General features: G+C 45.2%; 1 protein-coding gene across 2 annotated transcripts in view; it reads right to left on the bottom strand.

Moving 5' to 3' along the window:
- Positions 1–531: 531 nt before the first annotated feature.
- DUSP5 (dual specificity phosphatase 5) overlaps positions 532–17,386 on the bottom strand; it is a 142,350-nt gene continuing 125,495 nt past the window's right edge. Inside the window, exons 1-4 of one of the 2 annotated variants that reach the window (XM_069979795.1) lie at positions 9,935–10,365; positions 6,718–6,857; positions 4,501–4,720; positions 532–2,431 (exon numbers count right to left, since the gene is read on the bottom strand). In XM_069979795.1, the coding sequence (XP_069835896.1) occupies positions 2,025–2,431; positions 4,501–4,720; positions 6,718–6,857; positions 9,935–10,298 (1,131 nt within the window). In that variant the 5' untranslated portion in view covers positions 10,299–10,365 and the 3' untranslated portion in view covers positions 532–2,024. Of the gene's footprint in view, positions 2,432–4,500; positions 4,721–6,717; positions 6,858–9,934; positions 10,366–17,386 lie in introns of those variants that run through there. The other variant, XR_011364213.1, reaches the window with a different exon arrangement.

Below are 17,386 nucleotides of genomic sequence, written 5' to 3' on the forward strand. Positions count from 1 at the left end.
TGATTCTCCCTGGGGATAGATGGCCTCCAGAGGTCTTGTTGAGAATACAATCATACTTGTATGGAGTCAAAGGACATTATATCTGTGACTGGTTTCCCCAGGACATCATATTGACCACGGGATGTTTTGGCCCTCTGAAGACACCAGGGCCCCAGTGATATTGCATTCTGCTTGCTTTGCCATTTTACCCTAGTCATCAGTCATATGTGTGATGTAAGCTATTGCTCCCTGTTAGCAGTTACACATCCCCCCCTTCTTATAACACTGCTGCATTCCTATAAGCTCCAGACTAGACGATGACTACTCCTTTAAGGCCGGCTATTATCTCGGTCTGCTCCCATCCCAGACACAGGCATCACGTTTGCAGGTTATTTGCGGCATGTCCGATCCTGTAGCTGCAGACCTGATGTCAGACCTCGGCCCTTTGAAGTTGTAGGAGGCTGAGACTCAGGTGTCAGATGAAAAGCTACAGCTCATTTCTTGAACAGAACAAAAAAAAAATCTGATTTTTTTAAAATAAAAAAACACATTTATTGGCACAATGAAGGCTCGTCGCACCCCATTATAAAACACACAGGAAAATTATTGCATTGTACCCTGTAATAGTCATGGAAAAGAAAGAAAAAAAAAAAAGCAACAGCTTCATTCTACAGTGATGTTAACCTCCTCTCCACCTTCTCCCGGCAGACGAGGGGTTAAGTAAACAATCCAGTGTTAACCCCCTCAGCACTGGCGCAGACCGTTCCAAGGCCTGGCTGCCAAACTAAGGCTCAAGATTCATACAGTTCAGTAGGAGCAACTTCTCAGGATGATATATTGCTTGGTTATTACAACACAATATAGTAGTATAATATATAGTGCATTATTCCAATACACTTATAGGTGCAGAAGCCGCCGTGTAATAATGCAAAATCTCACAGACCCCCCCATCCCTCCCCCTTAAAGTGTTTCTGGCCTGGTAAATCTTTGTAGACATCAGGTTTATTTCACTGCTGGAATGAGTGTCATGGGGAGGGTCATGTGGGAGGAGTATGGTGTGCAACTACAAGTCCCAGCATTCTGTGAATGATCCAGACTGGTATGGAGCCATAAAGCTGCAGGTTGGATGATGCAAATGTTGCAATGTGAACATTTAGACAACATGTGTCAAACTTGTAGATCTCCAGCTGTTCCAAAACTACAATTCCCATCATGCCTGCTTTATCTTTGGCTGTCCAGGCATGATGGGAATTGTAGTTTTGAAACAGCTGGAGGGCCGACGGTTCCCCATCCCTGTCCTAGACCTACAGCTTTTACACTCTTTATGAGTAATTTCCAACTTGTAGCTACTTGTTGCAAAACTACAACTACCAGCATGTTAGGAGTTGTAGTTTTACAACAGCTGTTGGTATGGGCACTGCCCTTTCATTTATCACATCTCCAATTCCGTATATTATAATCATGGAATTGGCTCATTCATCTCTCACCCTGTGAGATTCCTTTAATTTGTTGCACTGTAGCCCTGAAGTGCAGCCGTCTCCACTACTACCACCCCCTGAGAAATCGCCAGAGGAGAAGGCAAGGCCGGGAGGAGCTCAGGCTTCCACCTACTATCAACGGTGAGAAACGCCAACACATAGCAACGCCTTTATGTGAACGTCTCTACCCTGCCAGCTCCGGCGTACCACCTCCAAACCTTCTGCCATGCAGCAATGCCATTCACTACTATAGCTTGAATATCGGAAGGATTGGTCATTCAAGTATCACATATACTTATAGGGGAAGGTACTATGTACTTTTGCTCTAGTGGATATATGTATATCCTCTACCTAAACGTATGTGGTGGCATAATGTTTCAGCATGGGGAATTCTTCAACATGTAAAACAGCAGAATCCAAGTAGTCGGAATGTGAAAGTCATTAAAGCATAGGACGCAAGCTATACGGACGCTTCGGGGGTCCGCGGGACGGGGGCCAGACTGGTTTTATATATTGCACATTAAAAGATAAAGTTCATAGTTTGTCCATTTTGAAGCAGATCCCGTATCAATAGGATGAAGTGGCGGTGATGGGACTGAGCTTTAACTGGTGCACCGGAGACCTGAGTGGGACAGGAGTCAAGACGGAAGTCGGGAAGGAAAAACAAGACCCCTCAAAGTGCTGCCCGAGGTCCATCTCCTCTGCAAAGAATGATACAGTGTCCCTCTTACAAGACATGGAGACTGCAGGGGCGCTCGTTTTGGAAGAGAAGATCTCAGTCTCATAGTGAAGGAGTTGACCCATAAAGCTGAAGTTGGGAGAGATAAGGCTGCGGCGTTGCTTGATGAACTCGAAGGCCTCCTCCAGGCGGAATCTCTTGGTCTTCATGAGGTAGGCCATACATATGGTGGGAGACCTGGAGATTCCAGCCTCACAGTGTACCAGAACCTTCCCTCCTGCAAGTCTGACCCGATCTGCAAAGGAGAGCGTAAGATATAAAGATTAGGGAGGGAATAGAGAACATGCACCAATAGTTAGACTAGTGAAGATCAGAATATCAGCCGAGTGATACAGCTAGTGAACTAGGCTCTGTCAGACACAGGTTAAAGGGATACTCCGGTAAAAAAAAATAAAAAATTCTTTCAAATCAACTGGTTTTATAAAGTTATGAAGATTTGCAATTTACTTCCAGTACTTATCAGCTGCAGGAAGTGGTGTATTCTGTCCAGTCTGACAGTGCTCTCTTCTGTCAGGAACTGTCCAGAGCAGGAGAGGTTTTCTATAGGGATTTGCTGCTGCTCTGGACAGTTCCTGACATGGACAGAGGTGGCAGCAGAGAGCACTGTCAGACGAGAGAATACACCACTTCCTGCAGGACATACAGCAGCTGATAAGTACTGGACGATTGGAGATTTGTAAATAAAAGTAAATTTCAAATCTATATAACTTTCTGAAACCAGTTGATTTGAAAGATGTTTTTCATGTTAAGGTCCTAATAAAGTGTTGGCCCTTCAGTACTACTAACATCAATGTCAGTGGTGTCCCAGTGATATAGAATGACTAGTAAACTGGGATCTATCAGGTACAGGTTCAGACTATGCTATTATTGTAGATATCACAACTTTACGGCAGCCCTGTGACTAATATATTCCATCAGTCACAAACACTAGACATTAGCCCACTACTATAGACAAAGCCGCAGGAAGCGGAGCTCTCCGAGCAGTCCTGCCCTGGGTGTGACCCCTCAGCACTGTATACAGCACACCTGCACCAACAATGAGGGCGCTGACTCAGGCCCAGGTGATTGGAGGTCATCTCCATCTCACTTTTATTATCTGGTAGGAAAACTTTTGTTCTTCTAAAGTTATGGCCGGGAGTTATTGGCTACTGAAGACACATGGTCTATTCCTGGGGAAGAAGTTCCTGTCATTAGAGAGCTGTAATGTCTCGCCCTCCCCCCTGAGAATTCTTTAGAAGGGGAAATAAACTTTAATTAATAGGGGCCAATGGTCGTAAAGACGTTCAGGTCCCCGGGAGCAGCTGTTTATGGGGCAGGTAGTAAAAACAGACATTCCTCACCTCTCCCCTTCCTAACCCTGGGCTGACCCCACATAGCACCTTGACCTTTATTGCAGCGCCATAAAATACAGTTGTCCACCCTGATGGCCTGGTCAGACTAAGGAGAGTTCACTGCGGAGTCATTTTACCTGGACCGTCGCCTAAATTATAGGGTTAAAGGGGTTGGTGACCCCCCCCCAAAATCTTTCTTTCAAATCAATTGGTGCCAGAGATTTGTAATTTACTCCTAGACACTGCCTTATTTTCAGGGAAACAGTGTCAGAGATTTGTAATATATTTCTATTTAAAAAAAATCTCCATTCTTCCAGTACTTATCAGCAGCCGTTTGTCCTGCAGGAAGTGGTGTATTCTTTCCAGTCTGGCACTGTGCTCTCTGCTGCCACCTCTGTCCATGTCAGGAACTGTTCAGAGCAGCAGCAAATCCCCATAGAAAACCTCTCCTGCTCTCCAGACTGGAATGAATACACCATCTCCTGTAGGACATACAGCGGCTGATAAGTATTGGAAGACTGGAGATTTTTAAATTGAAGTAAATTAAAAATCTATATAACTTTCTGAAACCAGTTTGAAAGAAAAATATTTTTCACCAGAGTACCCCTTTAATCTTATTTTGTGTTACGAATAGTGTTGAGCATGTTGAACCCAAACACTCGGCATTTGACTCCCGCTGCCTGGAAAGCTTGGATGCAGCCTACGGCTACGGCTATTTTCACCAGAGTACCCCTTTAATCTTATTTTGTGTTATGAATAGTGTTGCGTGAGCATGTTGAACCCACTCGGCATTTGACTCCCGCTGCCTGGAGAAGCTGGATGCAGCCTACGGCTGCATCCAGCTTCTCCAGGCAGCGGGAGTCAAATGCCGAGTGTTCGGGGTCAGTCAAACCAGAGTATTTGGCATGCTCGCTCAACACTTGGGATGAATAGCATACCAGGTGCATTACTATGTATCAGCTCAGATTCTTACCTATAAATTCTATAGCCTCCTGGAAGTGGCTGCTGATGTCAGTGTTGTGGTTGTCCTCCACCGGGATCCACTTGTAATCATACTTGTCTTTGATGCAGTCGGGGCACTTTCTGGAGACGTTGAGTAAGGCGGTGATGCGGAGGTTTGCAAGGAATTCACATTTGGAAGCATGGTAGGCGCTGCCGAGGTACAGAAACGGAAGGATCTCAACAGGACTGCCCTGGAAGACAGAAAAGATCACACCACGTCACCCAGAGGACAAGGCAATGAATAGTCACAGTCGTGATCCGGGGCCGAGTTGGTTCCAGATTAAATGAGTAATATTATCGCTCGCTATGATGAAACAAAGGCGTTCTAAATCGGGAAGGCTGTGATGTCGCTGCTCTCTTGCTCAGCACCCTAGAATTATAAGCCAATGAATCATCCGGAGCCCACACAGACCTCCCAGCGGCAGGCCCACGGCTTCACCCACGTTACTTCCTGCCCTTAGACCCCACTCTAGGTAAAGAGATGCGGTCCGCCTCATCATCTTATATAGAAGGAAATGTACAGTTGTTGTTAAAACGATTGGTTTTTTTTTTTTCCTTTTAAATCAACTTGCGCCAAAATTTGTAATTTACTTCTATTAAAAAAAAATCTCTAGTCTTCCAGTACTTATCAGCTGTTGTATGTCTTGTAGGAAGTGGTGTAGTCGTCCCAGTCTGACACAGTGCTCTCTGCTGCCCCCTCTGTCCACGTCAGGAACTGTCCAGAGCAGCAGCAAATCCCCATAGAAAACCTCTCCTGCTCTGGACAGTTCCTGACATGGACAGAGGTGGCAGCAGAGAGCACTGGGTCAGACTGGAAAGAATACACCACTTCCTGCAGGACATACAGCAGCTAAGTACTGGAAGATGAGATTTTTTTTTTTTAAATAGACGTAAATTGCAAATCTCTGGAACAAGTTGATTTAAAAGATTTTTTTCCTTTAATTCAACATGATGCCCTGGGGCAACCGGTCACAGATATAATATGGCCATACATCCTCAATAGCGATCAACTATTATCTCCAATGACTCCACAATAAAGTCCTTTGTGCCCATATAATGCCAGCTGATCCATACCCTGCCATTCCTTCCACCCATCCATCCATGGCATAGCCTCATGATTCAGATAGCAGCTAACAAAACCATACAAATTCCAGGCCTTCCCCTCCATTATCTGTGACTTCCCAGCTGACAAGACTACAACGCCCAGCATGCCCTGATAGCCACAGGCCAGGGAGTTATAGTTCTGCAACAGGTTGGAATACTAGAACACCCATTAGGCCATGACCACCGTGTAAACAATCCAACGCATGACACCGATCTCAAGAGCTGACAATTGGTGATGAAACATTCACCAGCCGCCATCAATAATTAAGCAGTAAAACCATCTACAGGAAGAGCGGTCGGGGATATAGAGTGTCCGTCCATAGGGGCCGGAGATGAGTCACGGCTGATACGCAGCTCTTCTTTCCAGTCCATCTCCTTAGCAGAGTCTAATCCTGGAGCAGGAAGCCCCGAGGGCTCTTATTGATCTCCGGAAGCATAGCCGAGCAGAGCGCTACACTACATCCCCGGAGAGGAGAGGCGTCAATCACAGATTAACACATTAATCCCTGCTTCCTAGCCGTCAAATCTGGGCCATCTGTATGTCTGGGATGATGACCACCCCCCTACTGTAATGGATTATTGCAGGAGCTCAAATGTATTGACCATGCATTGGGGTTGGAAACAGTCAGCAATGGAGTAGATCCCTGTAGTGATGATGATGGCAGGTCAGGCCATGGATAGACATTACTACAATGTAACGTCCCAAGGATAAATATTCTAACCGTTTGTTACAATAATCTCAGTCTAGCGCAGGGAACCTTGGCTCTCCAGCTTTTGCAAAACTACAACTCCCATCATGCCTGGACAGCCAAAGGCTGTCCAGGCATGATGGGAATTGTAATTTTGCAACAGCTGGAGAGCCAAGGTTCCCCCTACCCCTGGTCTAGCAGAAACTCAATGCTGGGCTGCAATACCAAACATGGCCACTGTAAAAAAGAATGGCGCTGTTTACTAGGCTGGACCCTACCCAGTTGGAGGACCCCCATCCTAATCTGCTTGTCAGTGTATGTTACTGGCGGACCAGATACCAGGCTTATAAATGGTAGATGGGGGAGGGGTAGGTCGGTTCCAGGTCTGCGCTCACCTCATCGTAGGACGGCTTCTGGAAGGACGACGACAGCTTCTCGCACCGCAGACTTCTGTCGCTTTCATTATCCTCTTGAGATAAAGTTTTCTGATCGACGCAACACTCCGGATATTCGGTGCGAAACGACTCGTATCCTCCTACAAGACACAATTAGGATCATTCCGGTTAAACCGATCCAATGTTTCCTCCCGGCGATATTAGAACGGTTACGTCCTGTTCTGGGGTTGGGAACACTTACATAATGATTACACCGGCAGGGGATTATCGCTAGATTAGCATGAGGAGAATAAGAGCGAGCAAAATGTGATTATTATCTGGGGATCCGCTGGGTGGTGGCAAAACGGAAGGGTATAATTTCCTGTGCGATGGCAAATTGAGGCCGGGCAGGTTATTCCTGTCACACGACCAGAGAGCGGCCATATGTCCTGCACTAATCCAGGCTCAGGGGATAAGTGGCTGCCGGCAGCAGCGGGAGAGGATGTGATTAGCATTTACCTCCTGGACTGAGGGAGACAGTAAGGGAACACAGGGAGGAGAGCATTGTCCCAGCAATCACACAGCATCAATAGCCATCAGCCCCGTCACCTCAGGGCATTGTAGTGGGGGGCAGAGCACTTTATGGCAGAGGAAAAGCAAATAGGGGTCTTTGTGTTACTGGACGGAGGAAGTCCTGGGACTTGTAGTGACCCAAAAACCACAACATGACACTACTTAGTAAGCAGCGTACTTGTGTCCCCATATGTTCCTAATAGACTGTAAGCTCTTGTGATCAGAGTTCTTCCTATTTCCTAATAGATTGTAAGCTTGTGTGTCCTCCCTATTTCCTAATAGATTGTAAGCTCTTCTGATCAGAGTCCTCCGCATTTTCTTTTTGATTGTAAGCTCCTGTGTCCTCCCTATTTCCTAATAGATTGTAAGCTCTTCTGATCAGAGTCCTCCGCATTTTCTTTTTGATTGTAAGCTCTTGTGTCCTCACTATTCTCTTATAGATTGTAAGCTCTTGTGTCCTCCCTATTCTCTTATAGATTGTAAGCTCTTCTGATCAGGGTCCTCACTATTTCCTATTAGATTGTAAGCTCTTGTGACCAGGGTCTTCACACTGTACTTTGTATTGTTCCCTTGGAATTGTAAATTGCTTTGACATTGAGCAGAATTTCTAATCTCTGTCCCCATTCTTTAGCAGCACACAGGAGGGGGGGGGGGGATGGGGCACAATCCTGTTATCAGCCCCATTTACATCACACTTCGGACATTTACATGGCAGAGGCGACACACAGACCCCCCCATGACCCTCACATAACCTGCTGGTAACAGCTACCACCCCAGCACAAGCCTCAGGGGGCCATTACTTTACTGCCCCATTAACAAGCTGCAGGGGCCCGGCCACCAGTTATAGGGAGGAGGGGGCCACTACAGGACATGGCAGTTGCCTAATGGATGAGATGATTCAATTAACAGGCGCTTCTTCCTGACTATTCAGCTGTGGTGGGGGCTGAGGAACTGGATTTCCTGTACAGGATACAATGTATCCCCCTCCTCATCCTATAGATATGTGATGGTAGAATAGTAACCTATATAGGGGCCCCCCTGCTCCCACTACTACTGCACCCATCCAGCTATTGTTATAGGACAGGACACTGGTGACATGACATTAGACTCATCCCCTGACATACATTGCTACCTGATAATAATAATCCATACAGGACAGTTACATAAGCAGATGAGCTCCCAGCCCAGACAAGTCACCTCTGTCCCTTCCAGAAATAGCAGCAGATAGGAGGACGAGGATGAGGGGCAATCGATGGGGGAAGGGGGATCAATCACACATAATGGAATCATAATGTCCTATAATGGGAGATTCAATCTATTCAGATGATGGGGCTGGCTCCAGAGGTCTGTGCTGGGTAATCTTATATACATAGCAGATACTGCCAGAGACTATTAGCAGCCATACATGACACTATAGTGTAAGAACAGCAGGGGTGAGGGGTGAGGGGGTCACTGCAGGCAGAGGTGTGAGGGCAATGATACCTAATTGTGAAATGTAAAGAGAGAAAAGCCGGATCTGAGTCACAGCTGCTGAATACACAGGGATCAGTATACAGCAGGGTGTCTGTATATAGGGTCAATACTGTAACATATGAATGAGATACGATAATGATTATATGATGTTTTATATATATATATATCATAGCTAGATAAAGGTAGGGGGGTCTGTATACACAAATATAAGGGGTAAGTAAAGGGATCTGTATACAGATATATGATAATGATTATATGAATGTCTGTACAAATATGAGGACTTATATAGATGGATAGATAAAAAGGTAGGGAGGTCAGTATACACATAGATATAACAGCTATAGGGGTCTGTATACACAGGTATGAGGGTTAGGTATACACAGATAGGTATAGGGATCTGTATAAACAGATATGAGGGGTATGTATAGGGGTCTGTATACACAGGTATTAAGTATAGGGATCTGTATACACATAGATGAGTACAGGGGGTCTGTATAGACAGGTAGAGGTGGGGGTCTGTATATACATATATATAGGGGTCTGTATAGACAGGTAGAGGTGGGGGTCTGTATATACATATATAGGGGTCTGTATAGACAGCTAGGGGTGGGGGTCTGTATATACATATATAGGGGTCTGTATAGACAGGTAGAGATGGGGGTCTGTATATACATATATAGGGGTCTGTATAGACAGGTAGAGGTGGGGGTCTGTATATACATATATAGGGGTCTGTATAGACAGCTAGGGGTGGGGGTCTGTATATACATATATAGGGGTCTGTATAGACAGCTAGGGGTGGGGGTCTGTATATACATATATAGGGGTCTGTATAGACAGCTAGGGGTGGGGGTCTGTATATACATATATAGGGGTCTGTATATACATATATAGGGGTCTGTATATACATATATATAGGGGTCTGTATAGACAGCTAGGGGTGGGGGTCTGTATATACATATATAGGGGTCTGTATAGACAGGTAGAGGTGGGGGTCTGTATATACATATATAGGGGTCTGTATAGACAGCTAGGGGTGGGGGTCTGTATATACATATATAGGGGTCTGTATAGACAGCTAGGGGTGGGGGTCTGTATATACATATATAGGGGTCTGTATAGACAGCTAGGGGTGGGGGTCTGTGTATACATATATAGGGGTCTGTATAGACAGCTAGGGGTGGGCTCTCACCCTTCAGGAAGCAGACCCGGGGTCCGGCCGGCAGGCTGATCAGGGTATTGATCACTATATGGGCGGCACTCTCCTTCTTCAGCTTCTGCCACCTCTGGCTCCGCTCGTCCAGCACCACCACCACCGATACTTGTCCATCCTTCAGCCGGCACCGAGCCGCCTCTTCGGGCACCACAAAGTGCAGGGGGGCCGCTCCCCCCCGGGCCCGGCGCAGCAGCACGGAGTTGAGGTTGACATTGATGGAGCCGCGCACACTGGAGGCGGAGAAGGGCAGGTAGGGGCGGCAGTCCAGCACCAGGCAGCGGGAGAACTCCTTCCTGAGGAGCCGGTGCAGCCGCCGGCTTTCTATGGAGGTCACCTTCATGTCAGCGCAGCGATCACTGAGGAGACTCTGCCGCGAGCAGCCCTTTAAATTACACTTCCGCCTCGGGGGTTCCCGAAGCCGCCGCTTATAAGTCATTGGTCCGCCCGCCCGTGACGTCAATGACCATATATGGGGAGTGACGTTTTCCCTGCTCCATTCATGGCCAGCGCGATGACCCCGCCCCTTCCACTCACTCATAGTCTTTCCCCAGCCCGCTAGATGGAGGTGTCAGGCTGCGGGGGAAGACGGTGAGGAGGATGATGAGGAGGATGATGACTGATTCACCCCCGAGCACAGAGGAAACCACAAGTCCCAGCCCACCCCCACCCACAGCAGCAGAGTGATATCTCCCATACAGACCAATATCTGTCTCCTAACCAGTTCTCTCTTCTGAAGGACGTGTGATATGTGCGGAGACCTCCCTGTATATTATCTATCTATCTCCTATCTATCTATCTATCTATCTATCTATCTATCTATCTATCTATCTATCTATCTATCTCCTATCTATCTATCTATCTATCTATCTCCTATCTATCTATCTATCTATCTATCTATCTCCTATCTATCTATCTATCTCCTATCTATCTATCTATCTATCTATCTATCTATCTATCTCCTATCTATCTATCTATCTATCTCCTATCTATCTATCTATCTATCTATCTATCTATCTATCTATCTATCTATCTCCTATCTATCTATCTATCTCCTATCTATCTATCTATCTATCTCCTATCTATCTATCTATCTCCTATCTATCTATCTATCTCCTATCTATCTATCTATCTATCTATCTATCTATCTATCTATCTATCTATCTATCTCCTATCTATCTATCTATCTCCTATCTATCTATCTATCTATCTCCTATCTATCTATCTATCTATCTATCTATCTCCTATCTATCTATCTATCTCCTATCTATCTATCTATCTATCTATCTATCTATCTATCTCCTATCTATCTATCTATCTATCTCCTATCTATCATCTATCTATCTATCTATCTCCTATCTATCTATCTATCTATCTATCTATCTATCTCCTATCTATCTATCTATCTATCTATCTATCTATCTCCTATCTATCTATCTATCTATCTATCTATCTATCTATCTTCTATCTATCTATCTCCTATCTATCTATCTATCTATCTATTAATCTATCTTCTATCTATCTATCTATCTATCTATCTATCTATCTATTAATCTATCTTCTATCTATCTATCTCCTATCTATCTATCTATCTATCTATCTATTAATCTATCTTCTATCTATCTATCATCTATCTATCTATCTATCTATCTATCTATCTATCTATCTTCTATCTATCTTCTATCTATCTATCTATCTATCTATCTATCTATCTCCTATCTATCTATCTATCTATCTATCTATCTATCTATCTATCTATTAATCTATCTTCTATCTATCTATTAATCTATCTTCTATCTATCTATCATCTATCTATCTATCTATCTATCTCCTATCTATCTTCTATCTATCTATCTATCTATCTATCTTCTATCTATCTATCTATCTATCTATCTATCTATCTATCTATCTATCTATCTCCTATCTATCTATCTATCTCCTATCTATCTATCTATCTATCTATCTATCTATCTATCTATCTATCTATCTATCTATCTCCTATCTATCTATCTATCTATCTCCTATCTATCTATCTATCATCTATCTATCTATCTATCTCCTATCTATCTATCTATCTATCTATCTATCTATCTATCTATCTATCTATCTCCTATCTATCTATTATCTATCTATCTATCTATCTATCTATCTATCTATCTTCTATCTATCTATCTCCTATCTATCTATCTCCTATCTATCTATCTATCTATCTATCTATCTATCTATCTATCTATCTATCTCCTATCTATCTTCTATCTATCTATCTATCTATCTATCTATCTATCTATCTATCTATCTATCTCCTATCTCTCTATCTATCTATCTATCTATCTATCTATCTATCTATCTATCTATCTATCTATCTATCTATCTCCTATCTATCTATCTCCCATAGTGATATCTCCCAATCTCCCAATCAGGTAAAAAGTCTGTCCTTTACATCTGTCAGTCCTGGACAGGGTCCATTTACACAGATTATCTGCCAAAGATTTGAAGCCAAAGCCAGGAATGAATTGGAATAGAGGAGACATTTTAGGCTTTCCTGTATGACCTGATCTCTGTTTATAGTCTGTTCCTGGCTTTGGTTTAAAAACTTTAGCAGATATAGCGCTGTGGAATCAAGAGGCTTTATAATAATAATGATGATGATGCTGTATATTACAGCTCAGGAGGACGACCCATCTTGGGTTCAGGTCACTGGCAGGGTGACCGTCCACCCCTGAGGTCAGATCATCAGATTAGATTGTGTCTGGTGTAGCTGGCGCTGTCTCCCTGTATGTTCCTGTCTGTCAGTCAGCGCTCCTGTCTGATGTCTCTTATCTGTTGTCCGTCTGTCACTTCTCTCTCATCCTGTGTCAGTCTCTTGCAGCCACTCTCAGGTTTTCATCATGTCTATTCACTGAGCCCCTCACCCACCATTGCTCAGATCCTGTAGAGCCGTCTCTGTGCCTCTTCAGCTGCTGCAAAACCACAATTTCCATCCTGCCCTCCAGCTGTTGTAAAACTACGGTTCAGGGCATGATGGCAGCTTGAGCATTATAATCTATAGATGATCATAGAGTTTTCTGAGAAAAGCAACTACAGTGGTACCTCGGTTTAAGAGTAACTTGGATTGAGAGCGTTTTGCAAGAAGAGCTCACAGTTTTTCAAAATTGTGACTTTGTGTAAGAGCATTGCTTTGGTGTAAGAGCTCCCTGTACTGGGTGGGAGGGCAAATGGGGAAGGGGCATGGCCTGCATAGCGGGGTCTACAGCATTGTACTCTGACCCAGGAAGTCTCCCTCACCTTCTAAATCATAGCAGATCCACTTCAGGCTGGGGCTTACATCAGGGGACAGGACTGTGGGGGTAATCTATCCATAGCTGTAACCCCTCTCTCCCGGACTGCTATACTGTGCTCATCCTATACCCTGCTCATTCCTTCCTGCAGTCTCTGTCAGCCCTTGTGTTTCCCATCCTCTCCATTACTGCTATAATGTGCCTGCACTCACACTCAGCTACACACACTGCTGCTATAATGTGCCTGCACTCACACTCAGCTACACACACTGCTGCTATAATGTGCCTGCACTTACACTCAGCTACACACACTGTTGCTATAACGTGACTGCATTTACACTCAGCTACACACACTGCTGCTATAATGTGCCTGCACTCACACTCAGCCATTCACACTGCTGTGTACAAAAGTTTCTGTCACTGTCCTCCTGCACAGCTTTGTGATTCTCTCTTTCAAATTATGCTCGTAATCCAAGGCACCACTGTATTTCTATTTACTGTATTTCTAATTTTTGTTTATTTATTCATTATTATTTATTTATTTTTAAGTGCCTCAGAATAGCTTTAGGGGCCATTCACACTATGTAATTTTCACACAATTTCAAGCAGCTTGAAAATCCATGTAAAACTCCATAGTGTGAACGGCCCCTAACGTGAAATGTCATGGGGAAAAACAGACATATTACACCTACAATGATTGATTGCAATGATTTTTGTGTAGATTTATGTGAAATAAAAATTGTTGCAATCATAAATATGCTGCTTTTCTTGTGTTTTGCACAAACATTTGCAACTTTTTTCCACTGGTTTTCTGGTAAAAGCATTGATAAATTTCTGTCTGCAAAATGAATGAGATGAACACTTTCTGGGGCTTCCCGTGACCTTGATGGGTTTTTGAAGGTCAAGGATGCGCCATTACATTGGGTGCTGGCCACAGACATGGAATCGGTGGGATAAAGCGTCCGGTGTTGAACGTTGTGCAGGGAGCCATATGGCGCAGGGATGGGGCCGCTCAGTACACACTCACACAGTACAGGGGGGCAGCTGGCTGAGTCATCCGCACAGGATCAAGGTCAGCAGCAGATGACTGTTATTTTCCTAGAAGGCGTCTATTATCGCGTTATCATAATTACAATGTGACATCATCATCACCACATAATATGCCGCTCCGCTACTGACCCACTTTACCGCAGCCGCAAGAGGATCACATCTGGGGCTGCTACACAGGAACAATGAACATGCCTGTCAACTCAGTGTAAGCTACTGTTCTCTCGATGATGGATAGCCCCCCAGAAAGGTTCCACCTCTGCACACAACCATTCTCCATCTCTCCACCTCTGCAATGGTGAGAGGTTCTCAGTTGCTTCTCTGTAATCAGCCACCGCCCCCCAACCCCCCACTCCCTTTTGGTGGATTATGGTTCTCAGTTGCTCCTCTGTAATCAGCCACCGCCCCCCAACCCCCCCCCCCTTTAGGTGGATTATGGTTCTCGGTTATTAGTTGCTCCTTTGTAGTCAGCCATTCCCCCCCCCCCCCTCCCTTTAAGTGGATTATGGTTCTCAGTTGCTCCTCTGTAGTCAGCCATTCCCCCCTCCCTGGTTCTCAGTTGCTCCTCTGTAGTCAGCCATTCCCCCTCCCTGGTTCTCAGTTGCTCCTCTGTAGTCAGCCATCCGCCCCTCCTTTTACGTGGATTATGGTTCTCGGTTGCTCCTCTGTAGTCAGCCCCCCCTTACTTTAAGTGGATTATGGTTCTCGGTTGCTCCTCTGTAGTCAGACACCCCCCCCTCCCTTTACGTGGATTATGGTTCTCAGTTGCTCCTCTGTAGTCAGCCATCCGCCCCTCCTTTTACGTGGATTATGGTTCTCGGTTGCTCCTCTGTAGTCAGCCCCCCTTTACTTTAAGTGGATTATGGTTCTCGGTTGCTCCTCTGTAGTCAGACACCCCCCCCCCCCTCCCTTTACGTGGATTATGGTTCTCGGTTGCTCCTCTGTAGTCATCCATTCCCCCCTCTCTTTAAATGGATAATGGTTCTCGGTTGCTCCTCTGTAGTCAGACACCCCCCCTCCCTTTATGTGGATTATGGTTCTCGGTTGCTCCTCTGTAGTCAGTCCCCCCTCCCCTTAAGTGGATTATGGTTCTCGGTTGCTCCTCTGTAGTCATCCATTCCCCCCTCCCCTTAAATGGATTATGGTTCTCAGTTGCTCCTCTGTAGTCAGCCCCCCCTTACTTTAAGTGGATTATGGTACTTGGTTGCTCCTCTGTAGACAGCCATTCCCCCCTCCCTTTAAGTGGATTATGGTTCTCAGTTGCTCCTCTGTAGTCAGACCCCCCCCCTCCCTTGGTTCTCGGTTGCTCCTCTGTAGTCAGCCATTCCCCCCTCCCTGGTTCTCGGTTGCTCCTCTGTAGTCAGCCATTCCCCCCTCCCTGGTTCTCGGTTGCTCCTCTGTAGTCAGCCATTCCCCCCTCCTTGGTTATCGGTTGCTCCTCTGTAGTCAGCACCCCCCCTCCCTTCAAGTAGATTATGGTTCTCGGTTGCTCCTCTGTATCCCTCCCCGTTCTGCCTCAATCTATAAGAATAGATTGTCCTGACATATTATTTCTCCTGAATTTCCGTACCTGGAAGGAGCACAGGACGTATACATCTATAAATAGACTAATGCACAGGAGCACAGCGCGTCTCGGCACAGTCTGCTCCCCTCTGACAAGGCGGTGGCGTCTATGCTGCCCAGGAGTTAACTCTTTAATCACCTCGGTGTCAGTATTGCATCTTGTCTTTGTATTTAATAACTGTGATTAAAAACCTTACTGTGTGAACAGAGGCTTACACATGGCAATAACGGATTTCAATGACTGAATATTATTACATCCGCAGCGATATTATACGTCACAGTTATCATCATTGCAGTGGATCCAGTGGAAGGTGACGGAAAGGACACCTGACAATGTTTTTGCACTTATTGCAGCGAGGATACAACTCCTCCCCCTCCCCCCACCAACCATAGGCTAAGAATATATTGCACCCTATATTAATGCTTTATGTATAATGTGCAAATGCAGAGGGGAAAGTAAGTGTTTGAAACACTGACGATCACCTACACAGAATAGAGAGGGGGTTACATAATATTTCTGGTCGGTAACGTCACCTGTGAGAGACAGAATCTATAGAACATTCCGGATAATCAATTGTAGGATTTATAGATAATTATTCACCCTTTTATTCCATGAAATAAGGATGTGATACAATAGAAGAAGAGAAGTTCCTATTTGGTGCAGAAACCTTTGTTTGCAGTTACAGAGGTCGGACGTTTCCTGGAGGTCTGGACCAGGTTTGCAGCCCCTGCAGCAGGGATCGTGTCCCCCTCCTGAGTAAGACTGACAGCCATCTAGTGTTTCTTCCATTTTCTAATAATTGCACCAACAGTTGTTGCCTTCTCACCGAGCTGCTTGCCTATTGTCCTGTGGCCCATCCCATCCTTGTGCAGGTCTACAATGTTGTCCCTGGTCTTGGTGGAGAGGTTCAAGTGTGACTGACTGAGTGTATGGACAGGTGTTTTCTTTTTATACAGGTCATGAGTGCAGAGTAGGAGAAGCTTCTTATAGAGAAACTAACAGGTCTGTGACAGGCAGAATTCTTGCTGTTTGGTCGGTGATCAAATCCATATTTCGTGCAATAAAATGCAAATTTTAATTAACAAATCAACTGCAATGTAGGAAGGGGCACTGTCCTGTGAATAAGCAGCTTTACTGTACCAACAGCCTCCGGCTGTCAGAGCATGATGGGGGTTGTAGTTTTGCAACAGTGGTGAGCCAAGAGTTCTCCATCCCTACTCCAGAGGACCAGGAAGGCAGTTGGGCATGATGGGAATTGTAGTTTTCCAGAAGCGGGGGAGCCACAGGTTAGCAAACTCTGGTCTAGCAAAGGGCAGACAGGCTGTCTGGACATGATAGGACTTGTAGTGTTGTACATCTATGGGGGCTCAGCAACATCTTACCTCTCCCCCTCCACCTGGCTCTGCGTCACCTCCACATACTCTCAGCGTGTCACAGTGACAGCGCCTGTGGATACCGGGTCTCAAGCTGCCGAATAATCATCCCAAGATACAGAAAGTGCGGGCGGCTGGTGTTGCTAGGTTACCACAGTGTTAGGGTGCG

Source organism: Dendropsophus ebraccatus, chromosome 8 (assembly GCF_027789765.1).
Source record: "Dendropsophus ebraccatus isolate aDenEbr1 chromosome 8, aDenEbr1.pat, whole genome shotgun sequence".
NCBI lineage: Eukaryota > Metazoa > Chordata > Amphibia > Anura > Hylidae > Dendropsophus > Dendropsophus ebraccatus.